The 26,642-nt window shown below is 39.4% G+C and overlaps 1 protein-coding gene across 2 annotated transcripts in view; it reads right to left on the bottom strand.

Moving 5' to 3' along the window:
* The window catches only part of celsr3 (cadherin EGF LAG seven-pass G-type receptor 3), a 123,138-nt gene that overhangs the window by 9,891 nt on the left and 86,605 nt on the right, over positions 1-26,642 (bottom strand). For both annotated transcript variants that reach the window (XM_023334615.1, XM_005800177.3), the window contains 17 exons: positions 22,547-22,688; positions 21,262-21,382; positions 19,835-20,018; positions 19,492-19,593; positions 19,309-19,403; positions 18,681-18,890; positions 11,993-12,191; positions 9,368-9,559; positions 9,095-9,281; positions 8,312-8,479; positions 7,647-7,773; positions 7,150-7,356; positions 4,242-4,416; positions 2,629-2,741; positions 1,860-1,939; positions 1,085-1,211; positions 877-996 (listed from right to left, as the gene is read on the bottom strand). In XM_023334615.1, the coding sequence (XP_023190383.1) occupies positions 877-996; positions 1,085-1,211; positions 1,860-1,939; positions 2,629-2,741; positions 4,242-4,416; positions 7,150-7,356; positions 7,647-7,773; positions 8,312-8,479; positions 9,095-9,281; positions 9,368-9,559; positions 11,993-12,191; positions 18,681-18,890; positions 19,309-19,403; positions 19,492-19,593; positions 19,835-20,018; positions 21,262-21,382; positions 22,547-22,688 (2,549 nt within the window). The remainder of the gene's footprint in view (positions 1-876; positions 997-1,084; positions 1,212-1,859; positions 1,940-2,628; positions 2,742-4,241; positions 4,417-7,149; positions 7,357-7,646; positions 7,774-8,311; positions 8,480-9,094; positions 9,282-9,367; positions 9,560-11,992; positions 12,192-18,680; positions 18,891-19,308; positions 19,404-19,491; positions 19,594-19,834; positions 20,019-21,261; positions 21,383-22,546; positions 22,689-26,642) is intronic.

Raw genomic sequence — 26,642 nt, 5'->3', positions numbered from 1 at the left:
CTCCAGGCGTCTTCCCCAGATGACTCAGTGATGGAGAGGAAAAGCGAAATGGGGAGTAAAACACACACACACACACACACACGCACACACACACACACACACAATTGCTCATCCAAGCCCATCCTACCATACAAATATCTCACAAATGCATTCATGCCTCTCTTGGGGCCGTGTGCATATTGTATTCAAATTGTATACGAGGCATACAAAGCACATGCATGTGCTCACACACACTCACATGCAAACAAGAGAGAAAATCAAGAGTCCTTAGCTGAGCATGGCAGTGGCTAATGTGCACTGAGCTGTACTAATAAACACGCGAGGCATAAGAGAGTAAAGAGGGTAAAGTAGGATAGGATTTTACTGACATGCACAAACACACACGCACGCGCAGTCATGAAATAAGTACAGCGTAGAGCTTTCGTTGTAGAGGCTAAAGAACAGGCAGCGTTCCAGTGGCTGGTGTATTGTTTAATGTGGGTCAGCAGCAAACCCTGAGGGCAGCTGAAGAGGGGCAAAGGGAGGGCAGGAAAGATTGATGGAAGTAGAAACGAAGGACAGGAGAGTTTTTGTGTCGTCAAGTAATGGGACGTGGTGAAAATGTGTCTCAGAGAGACGGAGTTGGGATAAACCACAGAGAAAAGCTCTGGGATCATGCAGAGAGGTGATTTATGGCTTCACTTCGGGATTTTAGAGTCACTCTGTGAGTCATTAAAGTTCAATAATGGCCATCCTGTTGGGACACTAAAGATTATTTCAGTGGTGCTGACAATGCTCCATCCTTATTTTCAGACTAATGCACATGAAAGTCCCTCTAATGCCGATGATGGATAAAACCTGCATATGGTTTAGGAATACCAAACGTGTGGGACTCACTGTGCTCTGCGGCGGCCTCTGCGGCTCTTCTCCAGGGCTCTTCTTACCCAAACAGGCAACTCTCCAGGCCTCCTGAACCTCAGAGTTGAACACAGTGAAGACCAGCATCACAGACAGGCCCTGAGAAAGAGAAAGCAATACAGTAAGGTGCAAGACTTGCGCTGTATCCGTGCAGATTCAGAGCGCACGCTCTGCGCTTTGTTTATACCTGCAGTAGGCAGAGAACATCGAAGATGTAGTAGAAGGCGAGGATGCTGTTATTTACAGCCATCAGACCACACAGACAGGTGGACGTGGCAACCAGCAACAGCAGAAAGGCATTTCGGATAGTAGCACTGAAACAGTGAAAGGCAGCACAGAGAAGAAGGAAATCTACATTAAACTGGAGGTAAGCTCTACTAAAGGTATTTAGTCATTTATACAACCTGTTGACAGATTTTATAAATACACACAAATCATTCATGTTTTATACGGGAATTTGTTTTTATTCTAGAAAACCTGAATATTTAAGTAAGGCAGAGTGAAACAGGGAAAGGCTATGCCCATATAGAGTCTGGTTCTGGTTCTGCCAGAGGTTTCTTTTTCAAGAATGGGTCCACAGTCGTCACATTCTTGATCCGGATGAGGGATTGCTGCAAAGGTTACAGCTCTACAAAGTCATCTCAGCGCTTTTAGATAAATAATTTTTCTTTTTCTTTTTTACCAAATATGATTATTTGATCAACTGGATTGGACTGTAAATTCTTCCAGTTGGGATTGTATTGGGTCATATGTACTTAGATCTGAATCTGGATTACACTGAAACATTTTCACGTGTTCCACATTATATTCTGCAGCAACATCTGAAACAAGAGACCATGTTATGTTGGTTAAGAGATTGCCTCTTAACCTGTTTATCAGCAAGATAATTTAATTTAATTTAGCTTAGAGCACTCAATATATTGCCTTGTGTCTGTAAAGTGAAATTTAAGAAGGAAACTTACATGACAGGAAGTTTCTTCGTCTCCTTTTGCGATGGGTTACAGGACATCTTGGCTACAACTGTGAAAATCCCTCCATTCATCTGGAGAAAGGGAGATCAATAACCATGGTAAGGTAACACACCGAATGTGCTTCAACAAATCCAATTCTGCTCCTGGGAACATCTGGGATCAGGGTAAACAGTTGACACAAAATCAATGGGGATAAAATAGTTGCCCATCGGCAACCAATTCAGACAAATTTATCCACACCTCAAAGAACAATCGTTCAGTAAAACTATTCATACCATGATGAGATGTTACGCTGAAGTGGAAGATTTATTTGAAGACTGGTAAAAGTGGGTTGTTGTTTTCAAATTGAAAGGTGTTAACACAATGAGAAAAGCAATTAAAACTGTGCTCCAGTAAAGTTCAAGTAGGCTCTCATCCTGAAATCAAGTGTAGTGTTGCCTCTTGTGGTGGATGACAGAAACCTGCTTAGAAGTCAAGCTAAAGATTAAAAGCCAGGACAGTAAGAAGCAAGTTTTCACACAATGTTCAATGAACAAGACCTTATTTTTCTTAGGTGGTATTATTTTCACATCATTAGAGGCTGTTATTCTTTGAGACGAAGCCAAAAAAAATAAATAAATATAATTATTGGTAAGACTTTTTTCTTTGCTGAACAATGTTCATCAGCATCCTTTGCTTCACTGCTTTGATAATATTTCATTTAGGTTTGGGTGCTTTCAGAGTTGAGTGCAGCATATGTGATGTGCAGGGAGATGGTTACCAGTAAGACGATTGCAACAGGGCCAGCGAAGCTCCAGATGAGTTTGTCATATATGGAGATCCAACAGAAATCTGGGTTGCCGTAACCTTCAGGATCCAAACCGACAGCCAGGCCTGCAGGACAGACAGAGACAGATAGATAAGGCATCAAGGTTGTGTCTGTGGCCAATCACAAAGATCTAAATGAAGCGCTGTCTGTGACATGCAGTTTAGGAGCTTCGGGGAGGTTTCCCCTCTGAGCACCAAGCGCTGTTTGGAAGGACGGGACGGCTACGGACTTCGTAAGGAGTCACCCCGGTCCTGCTCAACTTTTAACATATAGAGACTTTGATTTTATATCCTTGTTCTTAGCTTCTTTTAGTTTAACTTGAGAATGAATTGTATTTATTAAGGAAAAAAAGGAACATTTCTGTATAAATGTAAAATGCCATGTTTTTAAAATGTGTTAAGTAACAATAAAATTTTTCGAAAGAATAAAAAACATGCAGTTTACACTTTACTTCACGCGCTCAAAGTATTAAAGCGTCTATTCAGGGGGCTTGAATACAAATGGCACATTTTTTAGATTTTATTTCTAAGAAAAGAACGAAAGGAAAACATGTATCCTTTTCTTTTTAACTCACAACTATGTACAAACTTGTGTTGGTCTGCCACATACAATTCCCCAAAATGCATTGAGGTTTAAGGTTTATGACACAATGGGAATAATATAAAAGGTAATTAATGGATGAAGTATGGCTCAGTCTAGACTGAATTTTTATTTTGTAAAAAAACAATCATTACTTTAAGGGCTGTCAGCTCAAATGAAATATTATTGAAACTTTAATTACAATGGAATTTAATAAGGAAAAGTCCAAAGGCTTTTAAAAACGATTAAAGTGAGGTGTTGCAATTAAAAAGTAAAAAACAACAACAAAAAAAACAATTTTTATCTGAAACACAACTTGCAGGTATTCTTTTGACATTTTCCTCGTGTGCTAGACGCGGTTGCAAGGACATCGACGATGTTTCCAGTCCAGTTGTCTCCTTAGAGATCACTGTCAAGGTTCTGACATTCACGGATGTGTATATTCAAAATTGAATTGCAAAACCGTAAGAGATGGGAAAAGCCTAAACGAAGGCAGACAGATTAGCGCACCTTCCTTGCCTGAGGCGAACGACACGCGTGTGTGTGAGTAGGTGAGTGTAAGGTAGTGGGAGACGGCTCCATTCTCGAGGCGTAGGGAGACGGCAGCTTGCAGGTCTGACGGTGACAGAAGCAGCAGCAGATAGAGGTGAGCTGACAGCACATTACGGCTCTGGATGGAAACTGCAAATGTACGCGTGTGAAGGGAGGGGAGAGAAAGTAAAGCCGGCAGATATTACATGTCTCAGAGCGGTAATTGCTTGCTTGTGGATTTCTGCTTCACTATCGCAATATTAAAATGCCACCGAAATGGTTTTAATAGAAGTGTCAATAGGAAGGCCTTATCTCCACAGCCAAGCTTGCTCCGAACAAACGTGACGCATATGACGGTGCAGATCCTGTGCGAGGCGGTGTTTTGCCGTGCCATGAAAGCGCGTAGCTGAGGCGAGACCCGCCTGCGTTTCCACGGAGACGCGTTTCCGCGTTACCTGTGATGATGGCAGGCACGCCCCAGCCGATGGCGTAGTAGAACCTCATGGCTCCGTAGTTGATGTTGCGCTGTTCAGTCTGCATGCGGTAGATATGGAGACCCTCGACGAACAACCAAGCGAACGTTGACATGAAGAAGTAATGCAGCAGGATGGCGACGACCGTGCACAAGAACTGGAAGGAAGACAGAGAGAAATGAAAAACCTGTGGGGGGGGTGAATGGAAAATTGAATACAGCGGTAAGAACATGGATTTGTAAAAAGAAGTACAGAAATACCAGACATGGGAGCACAAATAAAAGTAGCGCTAAAAGAAGAGAAAAGAGAAAAACTGAGTGCCTGGCTAATGCAAAGCAGGTTTCCCTGCAAATCAACAAGATGTCTTCATTAAAGCACAGCGGCGCAGGTGTTAGCTGTGAAAGAGCAGCCGTTCATGATTCAATTACTAATGAACAGAGTTTAGGGCAAGGTGTTGCAGACGATTTCCTGGAAAAGCACAAAAACGACTGAAAGTCAATATTGTGGAGGCGCTGTGATCGAGAAATTCGACCCAGTAGAGCCTTTTGACTGTAATTACGACAAAAACAAGAACATTTCAGAGGGTGATGATTGTAAAAGCTGCATTTATTTTACAGAAAAAATGGTAGAAATGTTTTTGTTCATTGCAGTCAGCTGAAGTCGTCCTAATAGCACAGTTTACAGTGCGTATAACTGGAGCAGATAAAAGCTTCACAGTAATTCCTCAAAGTGAAGATCTGTTTGTTGTGGAAAAGTCATGTTGACTTCATATAAATAATGTAGAACACAAGCATTTAAGATCTGTGAGAAATTACTCTCAGACTGCAGGAGTGATGTTGGAACTGGTTGATTTGAATCTTTACTATCTTGTTCGTCTGTTTTACATCACCCACAAAGTTCTCTGAGAGAACTGTGGGGCTAAAACCGGAAAGACCATCAAAACATCTCGACAGTTCTCAAGTTTGGAAATTTTGCATAGAGTGATTATCAGGAAAAAGTTAAGAAATAAAGAGCAGTCTTGAGGCTTTGTATTCTTGCTTAAAAAATCTACAAATTTAAAACATTAAGGAGAAAATCCCACTCTGGATTAGGCTAATTCTTTGACTAACTCCTTCTGCCAAAATCCTGTCAGCCATTTTAACTTTTTACGTATTTTTTATCAATTGGTGTTTCCTGACAAAGGACTTTTGAGAATCAACATAAATCAATATACACCAAGTTTTAAATAGTTCCATTTTCCAGATATTTCATCACAACGTCTCTATGGTTTAACATCTTAAGAAGACAACACTTCTCCCAGAGGTTGATTGCAGATTGGCTAGCTATGCAGAAAGCCGGAATAGTTATTCTGGATTATTCCAGAATAATCAGCAAATATCAACTAATTGTTCCGTTTTAACAAGATGTATGGATAAAATAGATGCTATTTTGCGCAGTGATCCCTCAAAAAGTACTGCTAAGTTTAGCAAGTATTCATTTTTTGTCCAAGGCTCTGCATCAAAATCAAAATATCACATATAACGTCATAACGTAGAAGGTGCTATATTTATATTTATGTATATAAAATTACAGTAAGACTATAATAGAATTACAGTTAAATTGTAATAAAATTACAGTAAAACTGTAATAAATTTACAGTAAAACTGTAATAAAATTAAAGTAAAGTTACTGTAATTTTGTACTGTAAAACCTACAGAAACTAGCTGGCTGGCAACCCTGCTGCCAGTAAGTTACTGTACTTTACTACAGTTACTACAGTGACTTATTTAACAGTGCAGATATTATAAACATTTACAAGCTTCACAACCATTAATCGACCTTGGTGGTGTTTCTTCAGGATAGTTTTCTACCTTAAAATACTCTACCTTTGTCTCAAAGGAAAGAAACTTAGAACGAGACTTTAGGATCTCTGAGATGTTATTGTTACGCTGGAATGAGTATGTACGTCTCTAAACCTTGGTGGTTGAGCTCTGTGTGTGTTTAGGTTAAAGAAAGCAGAATGCTACATCTCATATTTTGAGGCCAGAGAAGCTTAGCACAAATTGACACTGACAGCCAAGGACGCCAAAAAAAAGAGGAAAAAACCAACAGCAACCTTGGCAGCGATACAGCCAGACGATGAATTTCACACTCCCACACAAACAGGAGCGTGCTAACACAGAAAGAGGCACAAACTACTAAAAAAAATAAATACACAGCACAGCTGCGAGCACTAACATGCTTTCCGGAGCGTGATGTTCATGAGTTAGAGAACATATTGTTCAGCTAGAAGTTACCAATCGCTCTGCAAAGAGCCTTAGAGTCCACAGAGTGGTGGGATACAGCTTAATTAATTGGATTTCACGCAGAGTGAGCACATATTTGCACTTTCCTCTCTGCAAGATTCACTGCTCTTCAAACACACTCCAACACGAGAACATGTGTTATGTAACAAAGCAGACATGCTTAGGTTAGAATAGGCGAGGGGGGGGAAGAAACAGTGAAGTGGAGGTAACTATAGCAAGACAGTGATCACATGAGTGGAGCCATGTTTTTCTGATTTCAGACAGGTTTGGTTAAAAACCTTCTCAAAACTTCAAGACTGAAACAGCTCAGCAACATAAATTTCAATAAAATTATTGAATAAAAAGACATAAGCTTTTTAAAAAAAATTAAGATAGACATAAATAATTGTTAATGTGTCTTGGAAATGACATATTGCACATGGACTGAATTAAAAAGCATGCCTATATTGCATACATTATAAAAAAAATAACACGACAGGTAAAGTTTTTCCATTGTAGGAGGAAAAAAGCTTGATGGACAGGCTTCAGGAAAATCGTGAAAGCAAGGCCAAAAGCATCTTGGAACAGACCAACATTTAGGGAAAAAAAACACCAAACTTCTCTACCTGTTGTTCAGTCTGATTGACCCCCAGTAAGTACACCAGCTCAGACAGAAACATGGCTGCCGCTGTGTTCGAGTGGATGCTTCTAGTGTTGGACTTCAGGCCCCGGAGGCAAGACAGCACCAGGACAGTGAGGAGGAGGGCCAGCATGGAGACGCACAAGGAGGAGTAAGTCACCATGGCCAGCGTCTCCAGATCCCCCTCCAGCTGCTGCTCGCACACAGAGGAGAGAGGAAAGAAGGGAAGGAAAGAAACTTTGTCAGACCTTTGTTGATCAGCCTTGTGTGATAATGAGGCATGACAATATGACTAGATTCTGCACATAAACATCACTAAGTTAAAGTAGTAATGAGGATTCTGTTAATAAAGGAAAAAAGCTAGCCAAACTAGCTTCCATAACCATTTAAGATGTTCAGATGAAAAGAGAAATGCTGCGGCAGACAGTTTTAGATTGATTGAGCGCCATATCATGATAGAACCTGTCATGGTATAAATCTAACCTCTCTATGGGAGCTGTCCATCAGCACGCCGAAGGTGCCCAGTCTCTGGCACTGACAGCGGACGTGAGAGGTGTTCCTGTACACCACTGTACAGTCCCTCACCGTCCAGCAGCCTCCGTTCTCATGTCTGCAAACAGAAGGGTTTCAATTACAGGAGGGAAACGATTCGTCAAAACATGAGTTAAGTATTTCCAGAAGTCTGTTAGTAAAGTTTGGACAGTTTTTCACTTCTGCAGTGGTAAAATTACGCTGGTGTGTCGCTACGAAATGTCTCCAACCCACTCAACAGCATCCATCAGCTCCACTTCTTACCCTTGTACTCAGAATGAACTCTAGTGGACTTTTTATAGAGCTGAGCTATCATTATTTTAGTCATATATACTGTATATTGATGTCCTCTCTGCTATGACAGCTCATCAGAAATTAAGGAGTACAGGGTTCTTACACAGCCTGGAAAATTGCAGAAATATATTTTCTGACTTATGGGGAACACTCACTTTTTCAAATCAATGTGTAAAATTAGTTAAGATCAAATCATTAATCCGCCCTAAGAAAAGTACCGTCCAAAACAATGTTTCTAATACAGAATTTTCTTATGAAAAAATGAGAAAATCAGCCCTATGAGCACACACGGTGTTGATGTTGCTGCATTGATTTGCACTCACGGGCTGCTGTGGTTCCACTGCACACACAGAGGCTTGCTGCGATTGGCTGTCTCCAGCAGTTTAAACTCCAGCAGTATGGGCTGGTCCAAGTGACCGCCCACGAACGTCTGGTTGTTGTAGACGGAGATGGTCACCACCGGGGAGTTCATAACTGGGTGTCTGGGAAGCCTTGGGGGGGGAGGGGAGAGACAGAATTGCCAACCAGTCACTTGATCGGACTAATAGAGTTTTATATCCGGCGGTGAGGAAGAAAGGCAGCGGGATTTGCATTTTAGATTAGATATGAATGGCTTTTCATTGATGCCAACTGCAAACTGGACAGCTCGTTACTGTGTAATTAAGCCCAGAGGAGAGGTGAGAAACGGCAGACGGGAGGGAAGGCGCCGTTAGAACGAGATAGAGAAAAAAAGAACAGATGTCAAATAAGGCAATATTGTAATTAGTGCTAAAGCAGTTTCTCCACTAATTTAGAAGCTAGCTAACTTCTATGTTCATTCACGCCATCCATGAGGAAAGGAACCAAATACCGAAACCATTTGCTTTAATTTTGAGAGCTTATGTTTTTGTTAGAAGATTAACAAACAGTAGATAGAGGTCACAATTTGGCCCTGCACTTTAGAAAGGCTACTAAAGAGATTGCAGCACATAGCACTTAAAGCAATTTTGGGATAAAATTAATGACAGACGGTGTAGTATTGAATAAAGGTAATGATTTACTACTTATTTCAGTTATTGAATAACTCAGTAAAGTATCAAAACATTTTAGGAGCCACTCATTCCCACCTCACTCCTCTCCGGTCTGCGTGGTACTTTGGAGGCAGCGCGGCCCCAAGGCTTCGATAGATCAACAAGATGACGATGGTGATGGGTGGGTCAGTCAACGAAACGCTGCGTCTAGTTGCTGTATATTCCTTAGTCTGATTGGCTGAAATGCTGGCAGGGGCCGAGGCGACACTCTGAGGGGCCGAGGCTGGAAAAGAGAAGCTAGAATTAGAATATTTTTGTGGTTCTTGACCTCTGACGTTTCAGTGATTCCATTAACGAGTCTTCACTTACGTTCTTTCTCTGAGCGCTCCTTCTCCTTCCAGCTGTGCTGCTGCTGCTGTCGCTGCGGCACCAGGGCAGCAGGTGGCAGTATCACGTGAGTGTAAGGGTCCCACAAAGCTTGACCACGGAACAAGGTGTTCTGATAACGTGGGAAGCGCCGTCGCACGTGGGTGTGGTTCTCCACGCGGTCCAGGTTCATGACTGAGGGACAAGCAAGATCAAATTCTGTATGTGAAAATTTTCAAAAACTACGAATGGCATCAAGTAGCATCAATGACAGCATCATGGTCTTCCACTACTTCAGTCTTTGTACTCCATTCAAACGCTTCGGTTGCTTTTCATATTGTACTCTCCTGTGGAAATACCCACAGCATGTACTGTATAACAGCAAAATCTATTACAGGTAAAGGTGACTGAAAGTGTGAACTTGAGATTATTTAACTGACATTACAGAATTTTAATGCTGAAAACTAGAACCTGTTTGAAATGCTTAGCGCTCCCTCTTTACAACTCTGTCTAAAAACTCCTGGGCAGGGAAGTTGGGTTTTTGTCGGCCATTTTTGCCTTGGTAATCCATTTTGTCGTTTTGTTTCTGCTGCACTGCTGTCTACTCTTTTTCATGCTTTTCTGATAGTCTTTTCCCCAGTAGGGCTGAAACAATTAATTGGATCAATTGCGATGAATTGATTATTAAAGTAGCTGTCAAATGATTTAGTAATTGATTAAATGTCAAGCGGAGTAAACAGACATACAAAAGGCCGTTTGATCAAAAAACAACACAGTCAGAGCGTGTTAAGCCAAAACTGTCCAAAAAAATGTTGTGATGATCACACCTGCAGCCACACTCACCAACACTTCTTCACTTTCAGTTTTCATATGCTTATCGCACCCACTGCAGCACAAATAGATTTTAGTTTCTATATTTGTTTGACAATGTTAAAATAGATTAGTTCTAAAAATATTTTTATCTGTTTATTTGCATCTTTTAACGCTCAAGTGGTGAAATAAAAAACAGCAAAATGTGCCATTTTGTATCAAATTAATCGATTACTAAAATAATTAATAATTGCAGCCCTACTCTCCAGATTGATTAAATATATATAAAAATTTTAAATAAATACAACAATTCTGCTTTCCCATCAGGATGCCCAACTTCTACCTGCAACATTCTGCATATAAGGCCTTCTTTCCCACTCAACATATGCTATCAAGGCCACATAAGATGTCAAAATTACACTGTTATCGACTCTCTGTCAGAAAGAAGATGGCCCCTGCTGCCCTCAACAGATACGACCACTGGAGTATTTCAATCTAACGAAAAATCAAACTTGATTTCAAGGACAGATTAAAATTACAAACCCTCTACATTCATCAGCTGACAAACAGAAATGGAACGACCTTAGAAATAAACCAAATCATTCTTCGTAGAGGATATGTAAAACATGTCTGGAGCTGCTGATGTGCTAAAAATGTTGTTTTTGCCTGAGTTTAAAAATCACATACAGAAATGTGATTTTTTTTTTTTCTTATCGTTGCCAAATAAATATGTAAATGAGTGGAAATAACAGTAAAAGAGGGAAATCATTAACAGATATTTTGTCGAGGCAGAATCTCATGGCACCTATTCCATCCTATTTGCCTGAAGACAAAAACAAATGTTGCATATGTGTGTGTAGGAGTGAGAAATATAGCATTAGTCATGTCTACTGGTCCCTCTGCTTGCACCAGTCATGCTATTTCTATAGCATACCCACCTACTGAGCATCGGGCTTCACTTTCACTGCAAGTTATACGATTTCCAACGTGAAGAGACACATCCACTTAATTAAGAGAAGAATACTTTGGGAGCAAAATATACTTGAAACCAGCAGAGACAGACAGGATAATTTCACATTCATCATTAGGCTTGTTAGTAAACCCACTTTGGGAGGTGATGAGGCAGGAGTCGGTGACAGGTAACTCCGGTGTGTTTCATGAACACATTGTGAATGGGATTAGAAAAAACAAAACAAGAAAAAAAAACAAAAGAAGTGCTAAATAAGCTGGTTTTATTGTTTAGCAGCTCTATTCATTTCTTGTGTTGCAGATTAGTGTTTTACCCCTAATAGTGGCTCCCAGCCATGACTGTGCATAAAGGTCTACATATATGAAATGGATTTTTCAGTCACACATTAATCTGACTAATGTTAAAACTAATATTAGCTCCTACTAGTGTGTGTCTGCAGCATGTTTGCACTCCTGTCTCGTGTTCCTCAGCGTGTGTGTGTGTGTGTGTGTGTGTACGTTTGGCATCTGTTATTCTGAATGGTGCGTTGGCCAGAGCGTTCGCGCCTCAGGGTTTTTGTGCATGTGCTCATAGAATTAACTGCTATGTTTGAGTGGGAGTGTGAAATTCAGTCGTTTTGTGCTCCTGCCAAGCGCTCCGGCTGTGCCATCATCATTTGCATTAGTGCTCTTCATCTCCTGCTTCACAATGAGTCATTCTGGTTGATTTCACAGCAGAGATTTTGAGAATTATAAGAAAACCAAATCGAATTTTCTGCAAAGATTAGCACTTTACAAGTGACTCGTTCATTTTCATTGGTTTTAACGATGCTGTGCGTCCGCCTGCAAGTGCGATCAACCTATGCTCACCTATATTGGGGGAGACCAAGGCCACAGGGTTGAGGTAGGTAAGCTTCATGTTCTGGGCTATGTTCTTGGAGTACTGCTCCAGCAGCTCCGTCAGCTCAGCCGGACCACCGCCGAGAAGGTGATTCTGATTTTGAGCGAGAGCCCGCCAAAGCCCGGAGGTAGCGGGACCCAACAGCACGCTGCAGCCTCGCAGGACGTTCTGAAAGCAGCAGGAACATGAACAATTAGAAAATGCAGACAAGAACATGGTGCAAGAAAATTTGGACCATTGGAACATGGTCGCAACTGGAACTTTATGTTACAGACCAACACAAAGCAGAGCAAAATTGTTAAGTGGAAGGAAAAATTAAACAGTCACAATTTTTTTACAAATCAAAATTTGGAAAGTTATGGAGCGGTTTTTTTTCAGGAGCGTCCTTTATTTGAGTCTGCCTGTATTTTAATGAACTACGAGACGCTTCCCTGGCCACGATGACGGAAAACACCCTTCAATCCCCACAGCCTGATACTGCCACCATTATGCTTCACTGTGGGAGCTTCTTGGTGTTATTATGATTTGCATGCTGGCCAAAAAGTTTGATTTTGGTCTCCTCTCACCACAGCAACTCTTCCACAAATGTATGTTAACCCATACATCAAGGGATGAACAACCAACAGTCTCTTGCACCTGAGCTGTGTACCTCCGCAGCTCTTCCAAAGTTACAATAACCATATTGGTTGATTTTCCGACTAACTGTCTCCTTACCAGTTTTTGTGGACGGCCGTCTCTCGGGTGTTTACTTGTGTTTACTTGTGTCAGACGCTTTACATTTTCTCATCTTGGATTAAAGAAATATTCCTCCAAAGCTTGGAATTTTGTTTTATGACCTAGCTCTGTTTCAAAGATCTTCACAACGTTCTCTCCGAGTTCCTTGGTGCCGTTTGTTCACTAATGTTCTCTAACAAACCTTCTGAGTCCTTCACAGAACAGCTGGATTCACATTAAGACTAAATTACACATAGATGGTCTCTCTTTATTACCCGTGACTTCATGAGTAGAAGCATAATACATCCTTATTAAACACTTTAAAGTGTCAAACTTTTCACATCAAATGTAAATGTTGGATGTATGAGTAGAGAAGTGAAAAGGAACCCTTTCTGTTCTTAAACAGCCCTGTAAACCCTTTCAGCTGTGTTTCACCATGAATTGCAAAAATGTAAGCTGAACATCAAACCAGACAAAATCTTCATGCCAATTAGAGCCGGTTTCACCACCGTCCGTGACGCCTGTCATTTCCTTTCATGGCGACCCTGGACGGAAGCCTGTTGGAGGCATCACAGACAAAGGCCACAGCCTTGCAGACTCCTCTGAACAAAGAGTAATATTTGAGGCGGTGAATCTTTGCAGTCAGGCTGCACTAAAGCTAATAAACTACTGCGGTGTCATGCAAGGCTCAAGGGAGGAGGAAAAAAATTACATACAACAACCTCCAGACAAACAAGGGAAATTACAGACAGTGCAGTATGAGAAGAAGGTGGTGAAATGCTCAGGGAATTAGGAAGGGTGTAGAAGAATGAAAAAAAAAAAATTAAAGAGATGGAATAGGAGGATGGAAGGCAGACAGTTGGGATGAAATAGAAAAAATTCAAACCAGCAAAGGAAATCTTTTGGGGCAGAGATAAAATGCATGACTACTGAAGGTTTTGTATAATTGATGTTGCTGAAATGCAGTTTTGTAGGCAAGCTATGTGTCTTTTACTATCTTTATTGTTCTAGCTCCCTGGGTTCTGCTCATGTTTTGAAATATGGTTTTCAGAACATGATGAACTTGTTTATTCATATTCCTACATCAGTCATCATCATTACACAGTCTGCTAGTTATGATATATTTAGCACTAAAAGCAAATATGAGAGTAACACATATACATTTTTGCAACAAATGACAAAAATAACCTAAATCCAAATCACAAACTTGATATGTTAGGTCATACTTGCTTGAGTTTGTAACTAAAGGAAATGGGACGCATGCAACCAACACATAGTGAACACAAACTCGTATGTTTTTCTCAGTTTTGGATGCTGATATGGCAGCAAATGTTACTGGAATAAGATATCATAATTCATTAATTTATTTCCAAATGAGCAGAAAAAGAAAAACGTTGGCTCTATTTTGTTGTAGTCTCTTTGGTGCATGTAAAAAGTATCATCTAAATAATTTTTTCTTATGGTTTTCAGATTTACTAAAGGATTAGTAAGAGTAAAACGTCTTTTGCAGAGATTATGGTCATAGAGTTACTTTTTAAAAAGGTTGTTTACATTTGTTTAACCCGTTTAATCCCAAATGTTTTCCTTCAAAATAAGTCCATGCATTTCAATCCTTAGACCTCCCCCACACTATATTTATAAATTATTACATTTATGTTGGTTATGTTAGTGAAAATATAGGTTCTATACTCGACAACAATTGTTGCCAGTGGGAAACTGCATAGTCTAAACTACACAAATCTATCCTCTTTATACATATCAAAAAATAAGAAACATCATGACATGCATAACCTTTTATAACAAAGAATGGTTACAAGAGTGTTCAGAAATATTTTAGATACATAAAGATTCAATGCTACATCCTGCAGATGTCATAGTCTTAATGTGCCAAATGACCTTTGACCTCATTTAGTTATTTCATCAATGAGGCAAACTCAGGTGAAAATGTTAGTATGAACAAATGTGCATCTGGAAGGAAATTGTCCCTGTTCCACCAGACCAAGCAGTACACCTTGGCTCTGTCCTAAACTAGTTTCAGGCGTGGCATCGTCTTGTAGTCGTTATTCGGTGTACAGGCCAGACTTTGTGTGAAGGATCGCCTTTTGGGGCGGTGAAACAGGGGAGGGTTTCAACTGGGGGAATGACAGTGATGTAGAAAACATCATTTTGAGGTTCTTTAAGGTCTAGAAGATCTAAAATATCTGATAGTTTTAAGCTGTGTGGGAACAGCAAGTTACATAGAATAAACAGCAAACCAATGGACACACAGCACAGTGCTGTCTATGTATTATAATAGCGGCAAAAATTGTTGCCATGCTTACATTCACTCTTCTTATGATCAAAATATGGATGAAGGGATACAATTTTCTTTATATAACAGTAAAAGACTCTTCAAAGAACAAATGTTCAAAATATTGTATTTATATTTGTTTATTTAAATATTTTACTGACTTCCTCTTGTTCAGGTTTGTGACAGACATTTACCTCCAGCGTCAAACAAAGGAAGCAAAGAGGTCTGGTCATGTGACCTTTCACACTAGATACATGAAATTGATATTGCTTAAAGTAGACACCATATTATTTTATTTTAAAACTTCAATTAGCTGCCAAAAGTCAAAACAATTGTTCTAGAGCTTCCAGAAGTTAGAAAGAAATGTCTGGCAACAATTGTTGCCGGTGGGATTAAACGCGTTAAGTGAAAATGTGTTAGGGTTTTATCAGCTCTTCGATATTCCCGTAGTAGATTGTGGTTAAACAACCTAATTCTGTTTTAGCGTAACCTTTTACTTTACAAAACAAAATAAAAAAACAATTATTTTCAGGGTTATTTTGGCATTCGGTCAACCTTAGAATTAGACAAGCATTATAATAGCAATAAATGAAACCAGTAACCCCCTCAAAACGTGTGGAGGGACTGAACAGATAGGGTGTTGTTTCCCATCCTGCTTCTTTGGTTACATCAACTCTAACAGGACGAAGAGGCTGGGAAACAAGGTAAAAGGTAAATAATTCTGCAGAGAAAATAAATGACAGGCTGAAAATGAGGTACCGTGAACGTAATTGTTGACAAATTGCATGTGCCAGTCAAACAACCAGCTTTAATATTCGTGCTGTTTTGAGTAAATCAGTTTTAATCACATAATTTCTGGTTCTACACAATTTATACTAAAACGACAACTAATACCCCTAATACAACGTTATCATATAGTAGCCATAATTACGCTAACATGCAGCTCTATAAACTGACAGGGTGTTTTTTTTTGCATAATGTGTATTGTAATAATTATACAGTTTCAAATGTTTAACAATCAAATTTTTACAGCAAACTTACAGTAAGGACTCATTCACAGATTCATTTTTTAGCACAGCTTTATCATGAAATGTTTTACGTCTTCCTTTATTCGGAGCCTTACTCTTGATGTAAAAACTACTGTCAACCATGCCTTTATTCATTTTTCCTGCAGCTACAAATCTCTGCTGCCTCCACCGTGTTACTATAGAAACTGTCCTCTGCATCACCTGCTCATGTGGGCTAATAGATGCTGTCTAAAGTGGGGTGTCACCTGTTATCAGATGTATATTCTTGGCTTTTTTGAGAAAAAAAAACCCACTAGGCTGTCTGTGATTGTGCTTCAGAGATAACCGCTTTAAAGAGACAACATAAAGACAACAGGACTGCTTCACACAGGTAGAGCTTCAGATTACAGAGCCAGTCATTTTAGGTTTTTGTTCAAGAATGAGCAAAAAAAAAAAAAAACTATAAAAAACTACTATTCTATTACTGTAGCAATGCACAGCGGGTTTATGGCACTATAAAGCAGCTGAAGGCGTAATTGTGATTTATTGGCAGGTTAAACTATATGTCAGATAGGAGGTTCTTTATTGGTTCCTTTTGATTTCCCTCTGTATAGGATATAATTTATGCTGCTGCTGGGTTGGCATAGAAACTGCCTTTGTCAGACAATCATGTATTTGGCAACAGGGAGAATTTGATCCACATTTGGCATTAGCCTGGGCACCACACTGTAATTAATTGCACATTTACTCTTTAAAATGTAACAAAATCAAGTTTATCGACACCTCTCAGTTTTAATAGAATAAATCTCGTTGACAAAAAATATACAGCACACAAATAATTGAACATTTCTGCCAGATTTAAAACAGAAATGTGAATTAGGTTTGAAATTATGCACCCAAACTTGACAATATAGGAGGGATTCTTTTGCTTTATTTGATTAGAATCTCTTTGGGTTTTCAGCCTTTGTTTACCTCCACAGGGGTGTGGCTAAGTCTATCAGGAGATGGATGAAATCCTGAGATTTAGCAAAAACTAATTATTTTTACCAGGTTTGTAAATCAGAGAAAATCATTTCTTTTTTCTTTTTTTCATGCGCTATGGACCTTATTAAAATGAATAAACGACTCCCTGGAAACTGAACAGCTAAAGATTACAGAGTGAAAAATATGAGGTAGTGTTGGATCACTGCTAATGTGCATAAAATCTTAAATGTGTTAAGAAAATCTGGATAATACTGTAATAAGCTTCGTCACCACTGACATTGCTAGAAAAAGATGCTGTGAACTGCTGTGATGTGTAAGAATGTTTTTGAGTGACAGTGATAAAGCAGAAAATGATTATTTTTTTTCCATTTCATGAAAGAAGGCTCCATGTTTATATCTTTGCTACAGCAAACCATTGGAACTACCTGAAGCATCATCTGATACCTCGCAAATGGGAAAGGTTACTTTTTAAATATTATGTTTAATTGACATTTTCTGCTAAATTTGAGAAGCACATTAAATGTTTGAAGAACCCACAAGAAATGTTTGCCAAACGGCTGTGATCGCCTCAGCTGGTGCATCCTCAGCTGTCGGGGTTGCAGCAGAAGAAATGAGATTCTGATGTGTTTAGTTGACATGTTGCAATCTCTCATGGGTTATGTCAAAGCAGCAGCACTTCCCATTTCAAAGAGGTAGACATCTTATTTTAAAATTGAGTCACCTACTCTGTCCCTTACAATGGTGCAGTCTATCAATCATGTGCAGGCAGTGCTTAAAAAAGCAGCTTTTTCAAACTTAATGTAAAATATAAAGCAGTAAGATCGAGACGAGGTTTCAAAGTGAGAAATCTTAAAGCTAGTTAACATCAAAAACTAGCTTATTGTGACTGAAAGGACTCATTAGCCTACTTGTTCGAATAAATTATTAACTATTGTTTTAAGCTGTGCTTAGCTGGTATTTCAAAATACCAGTTGTGCCAACTTTCAAGCTAAGTCTTGAACCTCAGTGTTGCAAAATTGCGACACTTAGCAAATAACAGAAATTACCTGTGCATATTGATGATTAGTTTTCACACTGCTTGAAAATCTCTGCAATTTCTTTTTATCATTTAATAATTTATTAGCCTGCAGATTAAAGCATTACGCGTCATCCTTCCAGTATGTTTCACACAGGAAAATAATTGATTGACCAACTCCAACCTGCATTTCCTCTGTAAGTAACCATCAGCAACTTAACTCAACATAGCAACCTAGCTTTACACATCCAGAATTAAACAGGAATATACTTTCAATTTTATATGAATAGATGCTGATAAAATTGTTTTATAGAGAATGACAGAAGAACCTGTAACCAGGTTGCTGTGTATTGCAGACTTCTGCCCAGGTCCCTCTTGAAAATGAGATCCAGATCTCAATGGGGTTTTAACCTGGTTAAATAAAGGAAATAAAAAAACAAAACAAAAAAACCTCATCTTGCTATTTCTGAGAATACACAAACTAGCATCAGAACCTCAGTAAAGCAGCCTATGACAGAAAGTCATAAACGTAGCAGTTTAAAACTAGAACTAATAAAGGTAATAGCAATCTGTGTTCAACGTATGCACATCACATGCACAGGAAATACTGGAACCAAGTAGACAACAACAACGTGACTGTCCGTTACCTCATTGAAGTGAGCATCCTGAGTGGCGGTGAGGCCAAAACCACTCTGTTGGGTCTCAAATGTCAAGAGGCGGGAGAGGAGACGTTCGGCAATCTGCAGGTCATTGCCATAGAGCCGGCCGGTAGCCTCGGTAACATCCCTGAGCTGGTGAGCAAGCTTCTTCTCCATGATGGTGTTGAGCTCTGTCTCATTACGTTCCAGGGAATCAAGCTATACAAAACAACAACAACAACAAAAATAGAAATACATCATTTACATCCTCGGAGATTAATAGGATTTCACACACAAAAAATATTAGCATGGAAATCTCAAGGTACTCAAAGGATAAGTTACAACCACTATCCTTGAGAGAATTTAATTTGGTTCACCAAAAGTTATATTTCTGTTTCCTTCCCTTACTTTTCAATACAGTAATAAATTCACAGATTAGCATGTTGATGTCTGAATGAGTTGGTGACTTTACAAAACAACTTAGAGCTTTAAAAAGAGACATAATGAATCAGAATTATCAGACGCAAATGAATCTTTTTAGGTATCCCCCCGTTTTAAATAAATAATCTTGTACGATCGAATGAACCCTGTAAACACAAGTATCTCATTGGATACGTCTGTAAAGTCAAAGACATACAGCAATGTTGAGCTCCACAAACGGAGGCGAGGTGCAGTTGTAAAGGTCGGGTTCCAGCCACCCTCTCTCCACATCACAGTGTCTGATCGCTGCGCCTGACGGAGGCAGAAAAGGAAGCTTTAAAGACGTTGTTTAAAACGGACAAGGATGATAATGGGACGGCATTAATATGAGCGTGCTAACCAACAGAGCCTTTGGGGCAGGGGACGGCAGCAGGAAGGTTAAACTTGGTTCGGGGCCACCAGATCCCCTGAGTGATGGTCTTTGGACAGCCATCGTAGATAACTGCAAGGAGAGCACAGTGAAAAAGCTTTACATATCAGGATAAAAAGCCAAGCCACTGAAATTTTACGATTTTTCTTTGATATGCTGAAAAAAAGATTTGGAGCTATTTGAAATTTGAAATATCCAGAGACTTCCTGGCTTACGTTCACAAACAAGCAAACGAATCAGAAATAACAGATGCTACGAGAAAAAAGAAGGCAAAATGAAATAGATTTGAAAGGATTAGTTTCTTCCTTCTCACCTTCACATCCTGAATTAGTGACTTCAGCGAAAGGGTTGTCGCACATGTTGCATTGGCGGCCAATCACGCCAGGCCTGCACTGACACTGGCCCGTCTCGGGGTCACACGATCGTGAAAAGGAGCCCACCGGGTAGCAGTCGCACGGGAGGCAGGTGTCAGAGGCTCGAGGTCGATAGTGAAACTCCTGAACAGAGAAAATGAGGTCCTGCAGTGACTGCACTCACCACACTCAGCCTGACTTTTGTCAAAAATGTTCTGCAGTTCAGTTTTGGAAACAGTAACAACACATCAGGTATGTACAGGTATGTGATGTGGGAAAATATCTGGAAATTTGGACAAATTCGCTGTGATGCAACATGACAAAGGTGAGACATTTTGATGGAATTATCTAATTCCCCTTTGGGAATAATAATAAGTGTATTTGAAATTACAATAGAGTTAAAAAAAAAATCTTTTTCTCCACCATTTTTCTTTTTCCCGCTGCTGCTCCAGATCTGCACCTTCACATCTTTCCCTGACAGCAGAAGCTTAACGATCGCCAGAAGGGCATTGACTATTGCTTTTTTTATTCTGTGCACTCAAAAACAAAAGCAGCAATAACATGAATTACCAATCCAATGTCAAATTAGCTGTAAGAGCTGCATGAGCTGGATTTATTGGACATACAAGTGCCACTTTGCGGCAGGAATGAGGGGGGCGTAATTATTATGGAAACACTGGCCAGGAGAAACACAGAGGAGAAGCAAAGCAATGCTTAGACATTGATCTGGATCATTGTACAAAATCTGTAGATTCTCCAAGTCTCCAGGAACCATAATTAAGTCAAGAAAATGTCTTCCTCAGGGATGGGTATAGATCTGTCTGTGTCTTTGTGTGTGAGTGTGTAATGTGTGTGTAAGGGTCAGAGCTGAGGTCAATAACAGAGATTAAAGATTGTGGTCAAAACATCAGATTAAGTGCAGGGTATATCTGGGTTAAGCATCCTGGCTGCACACAAACATTTTACAGCACAAATAAATGAACAGAAGGTAGATGTGTTGAAACAAAGGACTCATCTTAGAGTAGTGTGTCTTGATCAGTCTGTAATACTCTGTGAGGTCTGGCCTCAGCCACAGCAGGTTTTCCCCTGTTTTTATGTGAACTTTGAACCTAAAAGCTTGCAATTATTTAATACGTTTCTTTTTTTTTGTTGGCAAAGCTCCAGTCCATTTTTAATTCAAAACTATTCAAAGATCTGTGTCAGATGTTGCCTCAGCTGCCGTGTAAATAATAAATTACTTTTGTTTCCTTCAACCGTCCTCTCGTGTTTCTGTAATCAATACACACACTTTTCCACTCAATTTTTGATTTTGTTTTTTTGTTTTTGTAGATGCACAGGTTGCCCACTTTACTCTGTGAAACCAAGCTGTTGCGTTTGCGTTGATTACCTTGCAGTGACAGTGTCCACTCGTCTTGTTACAGTCAGGGTCAAAACCTTTGTTCATATCACAGTGACATGGTCCACAGGTGGGAGATCCCCACCAGCCCCTGGGGCACTGGTGGTCAATCCTACATGTTGAAAACACAGACAAAGCAGACGAATGAAGCAGAACAACAATGTGTATCAGTAGTAGTGCAAGTCTGGCAATTTTTTTATTCTGAAATGACTTGAAAAGAGGGGACTTTAAAGTCGCAGCTGAGCCTCTGCTCCTTACAAATAAATCTCAAGGCTTTACAATCAAACGGCACGGATAAAGTTTGAAAAGTCATTGAAAAACAGATTTTCATTGGTTGTCTGCATCTCTTTATTGCATCTGGAAGGAAGCTACTGTGAATTCCTTCAATTTAACAAACACAAGATGTAATTGATCTGGGAAGAATGCATTTATTGACTCATCCATTAGTGCATATTTGCTTTATAAAAGACAAACGGCTTTGTTTGACGATAATCCTTGATGGGAGAACAGAGGCGAAGAAGAAAAGACTTTCCTCACAATCAAAACATTCGTACAAATTACAAGCCTTCCCTCGGGGAGAAATTTGATACACCTGTCAACTTATTTAATGTTATTTATTATGTCAGGTTTAGAGCATTTGCATAACATAAAAAGAAATATAAGATCAGAAAATCTTCAAGCTGCATTTCTGATTTTTTTTTTTTTTTTACATTTCTTGTTCTCTCCACTTTATAGTTGATGCGATTAACGGGGCTTTGAAAGTGCCAGTATATGCATATATTTATGAACACTGACTATATGAAGTGTTTATTTTATTAGTATCTGTCAAGGAGCATCTTAAAAGAAAACACACACATTAGTTGAACTGCGAACGGTTGAAACAAACACCTGAACTCAAACAAAGAGCAGATCATGGGGAAAAGCTGAAGCTGAGTGGATTTCTCGGAGAGGCAGAGTGCTCGGTGTCAGGTCAGAGTCACTCTCGCTGTGAATAAAATTGAGCGCACACGTGAAACCTTAACGTGCGAGAGTATCTTCTGACTCCTGCCTGAACTTGTCCCGCAGTGAATTACAAGCAGTTTTGGAGATGTGGGGCAACAAGTCAGAGAGGGAGCTAACAAGACACACCGACGCTCACCGAGCTTAAATGGTTTTAGACTTCAAAGTGCTTCAGACGCTGTTGACATCTCACAGGTAAATTGGGGTTCACTTGCTGAAACAATTAAGCTTGTTTGCGTGTCGGGGTGTGTGTGTGTGTGTGTGTGTGTGTGTATACCTGTGCTGGCAGTACTGCCCGTAGTGATTATCTCCACAGTCGCAAATGTATCCATGGGAAGAACTCGGCTTCCGGTGGCACTGAGCCTCGTTTTCACATGGGTTCAGGTGGCAGGCGTCGGTGCAGCTCTTCCCGTAGTACCCTGTGAAGCACAGAGGGAAACCGTTCTTAAGCAAAATATACAACTTTGTGAAGTAAACGAGTGCAATTAGAAGTTATTTGAATAAAAGCAAAATATTCATATTTTACAGATCAGTGAATATATTTCAACGCTTGACAACAACACTTTTTAGTGTCGAAGATGCGACGGAGCAAAGAAATCACGTTAGTAATTATTAGTCAGAAGAAGTGCAGAAGATGTGAGACGTTCTTGCAGAAAAAAAAATGTTTCATGATGGAATGAGACACATAGAAACTTGTTCAAACACGTCTACAGGCGTATTCAAACAGCTGCAACAATGAGACTTTCAGCACAGTGTTGCAAACTTTTCATTCATATTTTACAGGTTTTCAGATCTGTCTTTTAAAACGTCGGTCCAGTCGGAGTTGCTCTCTCCACTTCCAGACTGCTAATGATCTGAGCTTGCACGAAGCAATCGAGGGCTGATTGTTTTTGTCAAGGCGAGACATAAATAAACATTTTTCTTTCTTATTGTGTCTTTATGATCAGCTTAGATTTCATTAAAAATTATCCCTACACAAAAAAGTAGTTTTACTCACTTATTTTCACTCACACAACATTAGACAGTTCTATATAACACCGTTCATACACAGGACAATCCACAGGGCTTTGCAGGAGATGAAAGGAAAGAGAAATAGAAATAACAAAGCATAAGCATGAAAGCAATTCTTAAAAGAAATATAAGTTGCAATGCAGATATCAAAGATATCCTTTGATATTTATTCATTAGTCTGATAATTTGTGATCAAAAGCTGCAGTAAACACTCCGGATTTGAAGGTACAAACCGTTTCTGTACATCTCAAGTTAGAAGGCAGTTTGTTCCAGAGCTGGTGAGCACAGAAACGAAACACTGCCTCGTCTTGTTGAGCTCTGGTCCAAAGAACGCCGAGTAAGCAAGTCCCCGAAAGACCAAAACGGTCCACATTGTTCACTCTTGAGAAGCAACTGAGAAAATTATAATTTACAACAATAGAAGAATTACTGTGCAAGCTTTTGAAATCAGGAGGAAGAAATAGTTTCGACATCCTAACTATCAAACTTAAATTAAAAACACTTTCAGTTAATCAGAGACGTTAAATATTCAATTTGTTAAAAAAATAACATTGACTAAATATTACCTAAAAAAAAATCTTTATTTTATTGGGTTATTTCACTTATTAAATCATTCATTCTTAAAATGACCCCCAACTACAAGTTTACATAGTAAAGCAGTGAGCTTGAGACAAAAACCAGTGGGAAGGAATAATTAATAAACATGAATTTATCTAAGCAACACAAACTTCTCTCTTTGGTAAGAGACCCCAGATCTCCAGCGGCAAAAGCGGCATATATACTTTAAAACACTCCGAGGTAGTTGAAAACACTTCTGCAACACACCAACTGCGCTCCCTTCAGAGTTGCACCTGTGCGTTGTGATGAATGAAGCCGTCACTCACTTCAGTGCGATCCACAGACACTCCACACAAAACACACAGCAGCCTCTCAGAGGCCCACACAAGAAACCCCTTTTTAATCTAATGACTAAAACGGAGAGCTTCATGAACACTTTGGGGTGTGTTCAGAACAAATGCAATCAGCTTCTCACCAAGGGCTTATTTTAATATGAAAACAACATAATTGGGCAATTTAGTCTTTAAGGAGTGGTTATTTACAGAAGCAATAAATCAACTTTGAGGGAATAAACGGTAAAACACCTTTAATTTCGGGAGGTGAATAAAAGTTCCTAGTATATTGACTGAGATGGAAAGAGTGAATAAAAAGACCATTTGAATCATTTCCCTAAATGGAAAACAGATGTTTAGAATAAAATATCTCAGGGATTTTACTTATCCTTAGGATAAAGCATTTCATTTTCTACTGATTTCAGAGCAAAAACAATTCATATCATTGCATTATGCTCTGTGTTTATATGCTTATAAAGACATCCACTTTTAGGAAAATCTTAAAGCATGACTTATTTGTTGATCTGCTATAACAAGCATATTTTGCTACAGGGCCCCTTTTCCTGTTGAGAACGTTTCCGCTTCAGATGTGGAGGAATGTGGGACACCAAGTATAATTGGCTGGTTTTAAAAGAAGTGATGGATTATTATGTGGTATTGCTGAGATGTATTTGTGAACAAACTGAGCTTAAACCAAAAGAAAATATTAAACTCACACCATCAGATTGTAACCATGCTAACACAACCATCAAGTGGAAGTTATTCCTCACACTTTTGCAAAGTAGACTTGCCAATTACTTTAAAACTTACAGTAAGTTTAGATTAAAAAAAAATTATATTTTCATTTATTTATGCTGGAACATCTAACTAATTATTTCCTTTGTTGAGAAAAGAAATACTAATCTTAGATCTATGGTATGTGTTAAAATTTATGCATTTACATAAGGCCCTTTGATGGTTTGGAGCCGCTACGCATAAGCTCAGTTTGGGCCGGCTCTTCACTTGACTGTTGAAGAATATAATATAAATGTTAACATCCAAGGAAACAAGGAAAACATACATGTACAAAGAGAAGAAAGCAGCACAGTTGAGCTCTTTGTTCTGTTCATACACAATGTGAGAGAATCCAAATGCATGTATGTACATATCGGGTTACAAAGTGATGCAACTTTTGCAAGAAAATATCACACTGTAGCCAAAGCGTTGTCTTAATCAATGAAAATCTCTGCTTTCACCTGCTTAAAGCAAACAGCCACAGCCTCCAGGCTCCCTTTTTAATTTCACAGCAATGAACTGAGGGATTTTTGTTATGGATTGAAGAGGCACTGACTGATGTGAGCAGCTCACCGAGCGCTTCTCCCCTCCCTCTGGAGCCGACAATGACGTGTGAGGTGGGCTTTTGTGTGTTTGTCTGTAGAAACTGTAGCAGAGAGTCTCCATTAAGCCTTTGGCCTTGGACTGCAGCTGCAGACCCACACAGCTTTTCAGCGACTTCTGCTTATTATCTCTGACCTTCATTCTTCATGAAATTTTTAAAAAAAATTACATATATACATTAAAAGAAGAGAAACTGAGTGGCATTGATTTTCTAATACGGTGTGTATGATATTTCTTTTTACTTCTCCTGTCTAAAGGTTGTGAGTTATGCAAAGAAAAAAACTGAGGCGTTTATATTTTTAGTATTCACTTCTGGATTTTTTCAGGAGTTCAAGCAAAATAAAGGCTTAAGAAACGATAATTAAAGTCATCATCTTTCTTTTTTCCTTTTCATCTCTTCCTGTGGGCTCATCATGTACACATTCAGTTATTGTGTCAAACGTATACATATTCACACTCTCACCATGGAAACCGGCTAAGGGAGGAACTGGCGGCCTTGGCCGTTTTCAGATTCTCATAATGACACTGGCCTTGTCAGTAGACAATAGACGATATAGACATAGATAGGAAGAGGTTAGAGTCTGCAAAAACAATGAGGCATACATCACTTGAAGTTAAATATGTTTCTGACTGACTTCCCAAGTCAAGGTCCATAAGTTTGTTTCAAAAGTTATGCCCACTGAGCTTTGCTTGCATCCGCTGTGACTCACCGTTTCTCATCTGACTTTGTTGTACCACAACAGCAGGTTGACTTTCCCCAAAAGACTTTAATCAGGATAGATCAATAGGCCATCTGTTCACTGAACCAGCCTTTCTTCTCATGTGTTTCCAGCAGCATCTTTGACTCAACAAAGATTTTGAATGTCACACTGATTTTACTGCTTGAATCAAACTCTCTAATCTTAAAACACATCTAGCTCACAAGACGAGACCACACGTGAAATAGGCTCAAGGGAACAAGACGTGAGAAGACTTTAGACTTGGGAACATTACTCCAATTCTTTTGGTTCACACAAATGTGGTAGAGGTTTCATGAAGTAAGACTCTGCAGTCAGTGCCTGTTAATCCAGTCCAGGGTTTGACCGGTTCATAAAG

Source organism: Xiphophorus maculatus, chromosome 1 (assembly GCF_002775205.1).
Source record: "Xiphophorus maculatus strain JP 163 A chromosome 1, X_maculatus-5.0-male, whole genome shotgun sequence".
NCBI classification, from domain to species: Eukaryota; Metazoa; Chordata; class Actinopteri; order Cyprinodontiformes; family Poeciliidae; genus Xiphophorus; species Xiphophorus maculatus.
Note: the sequence above shows the minus strand (reverse complement) of the source record. Positions and strands in the feature narration are given on the sequence as shown.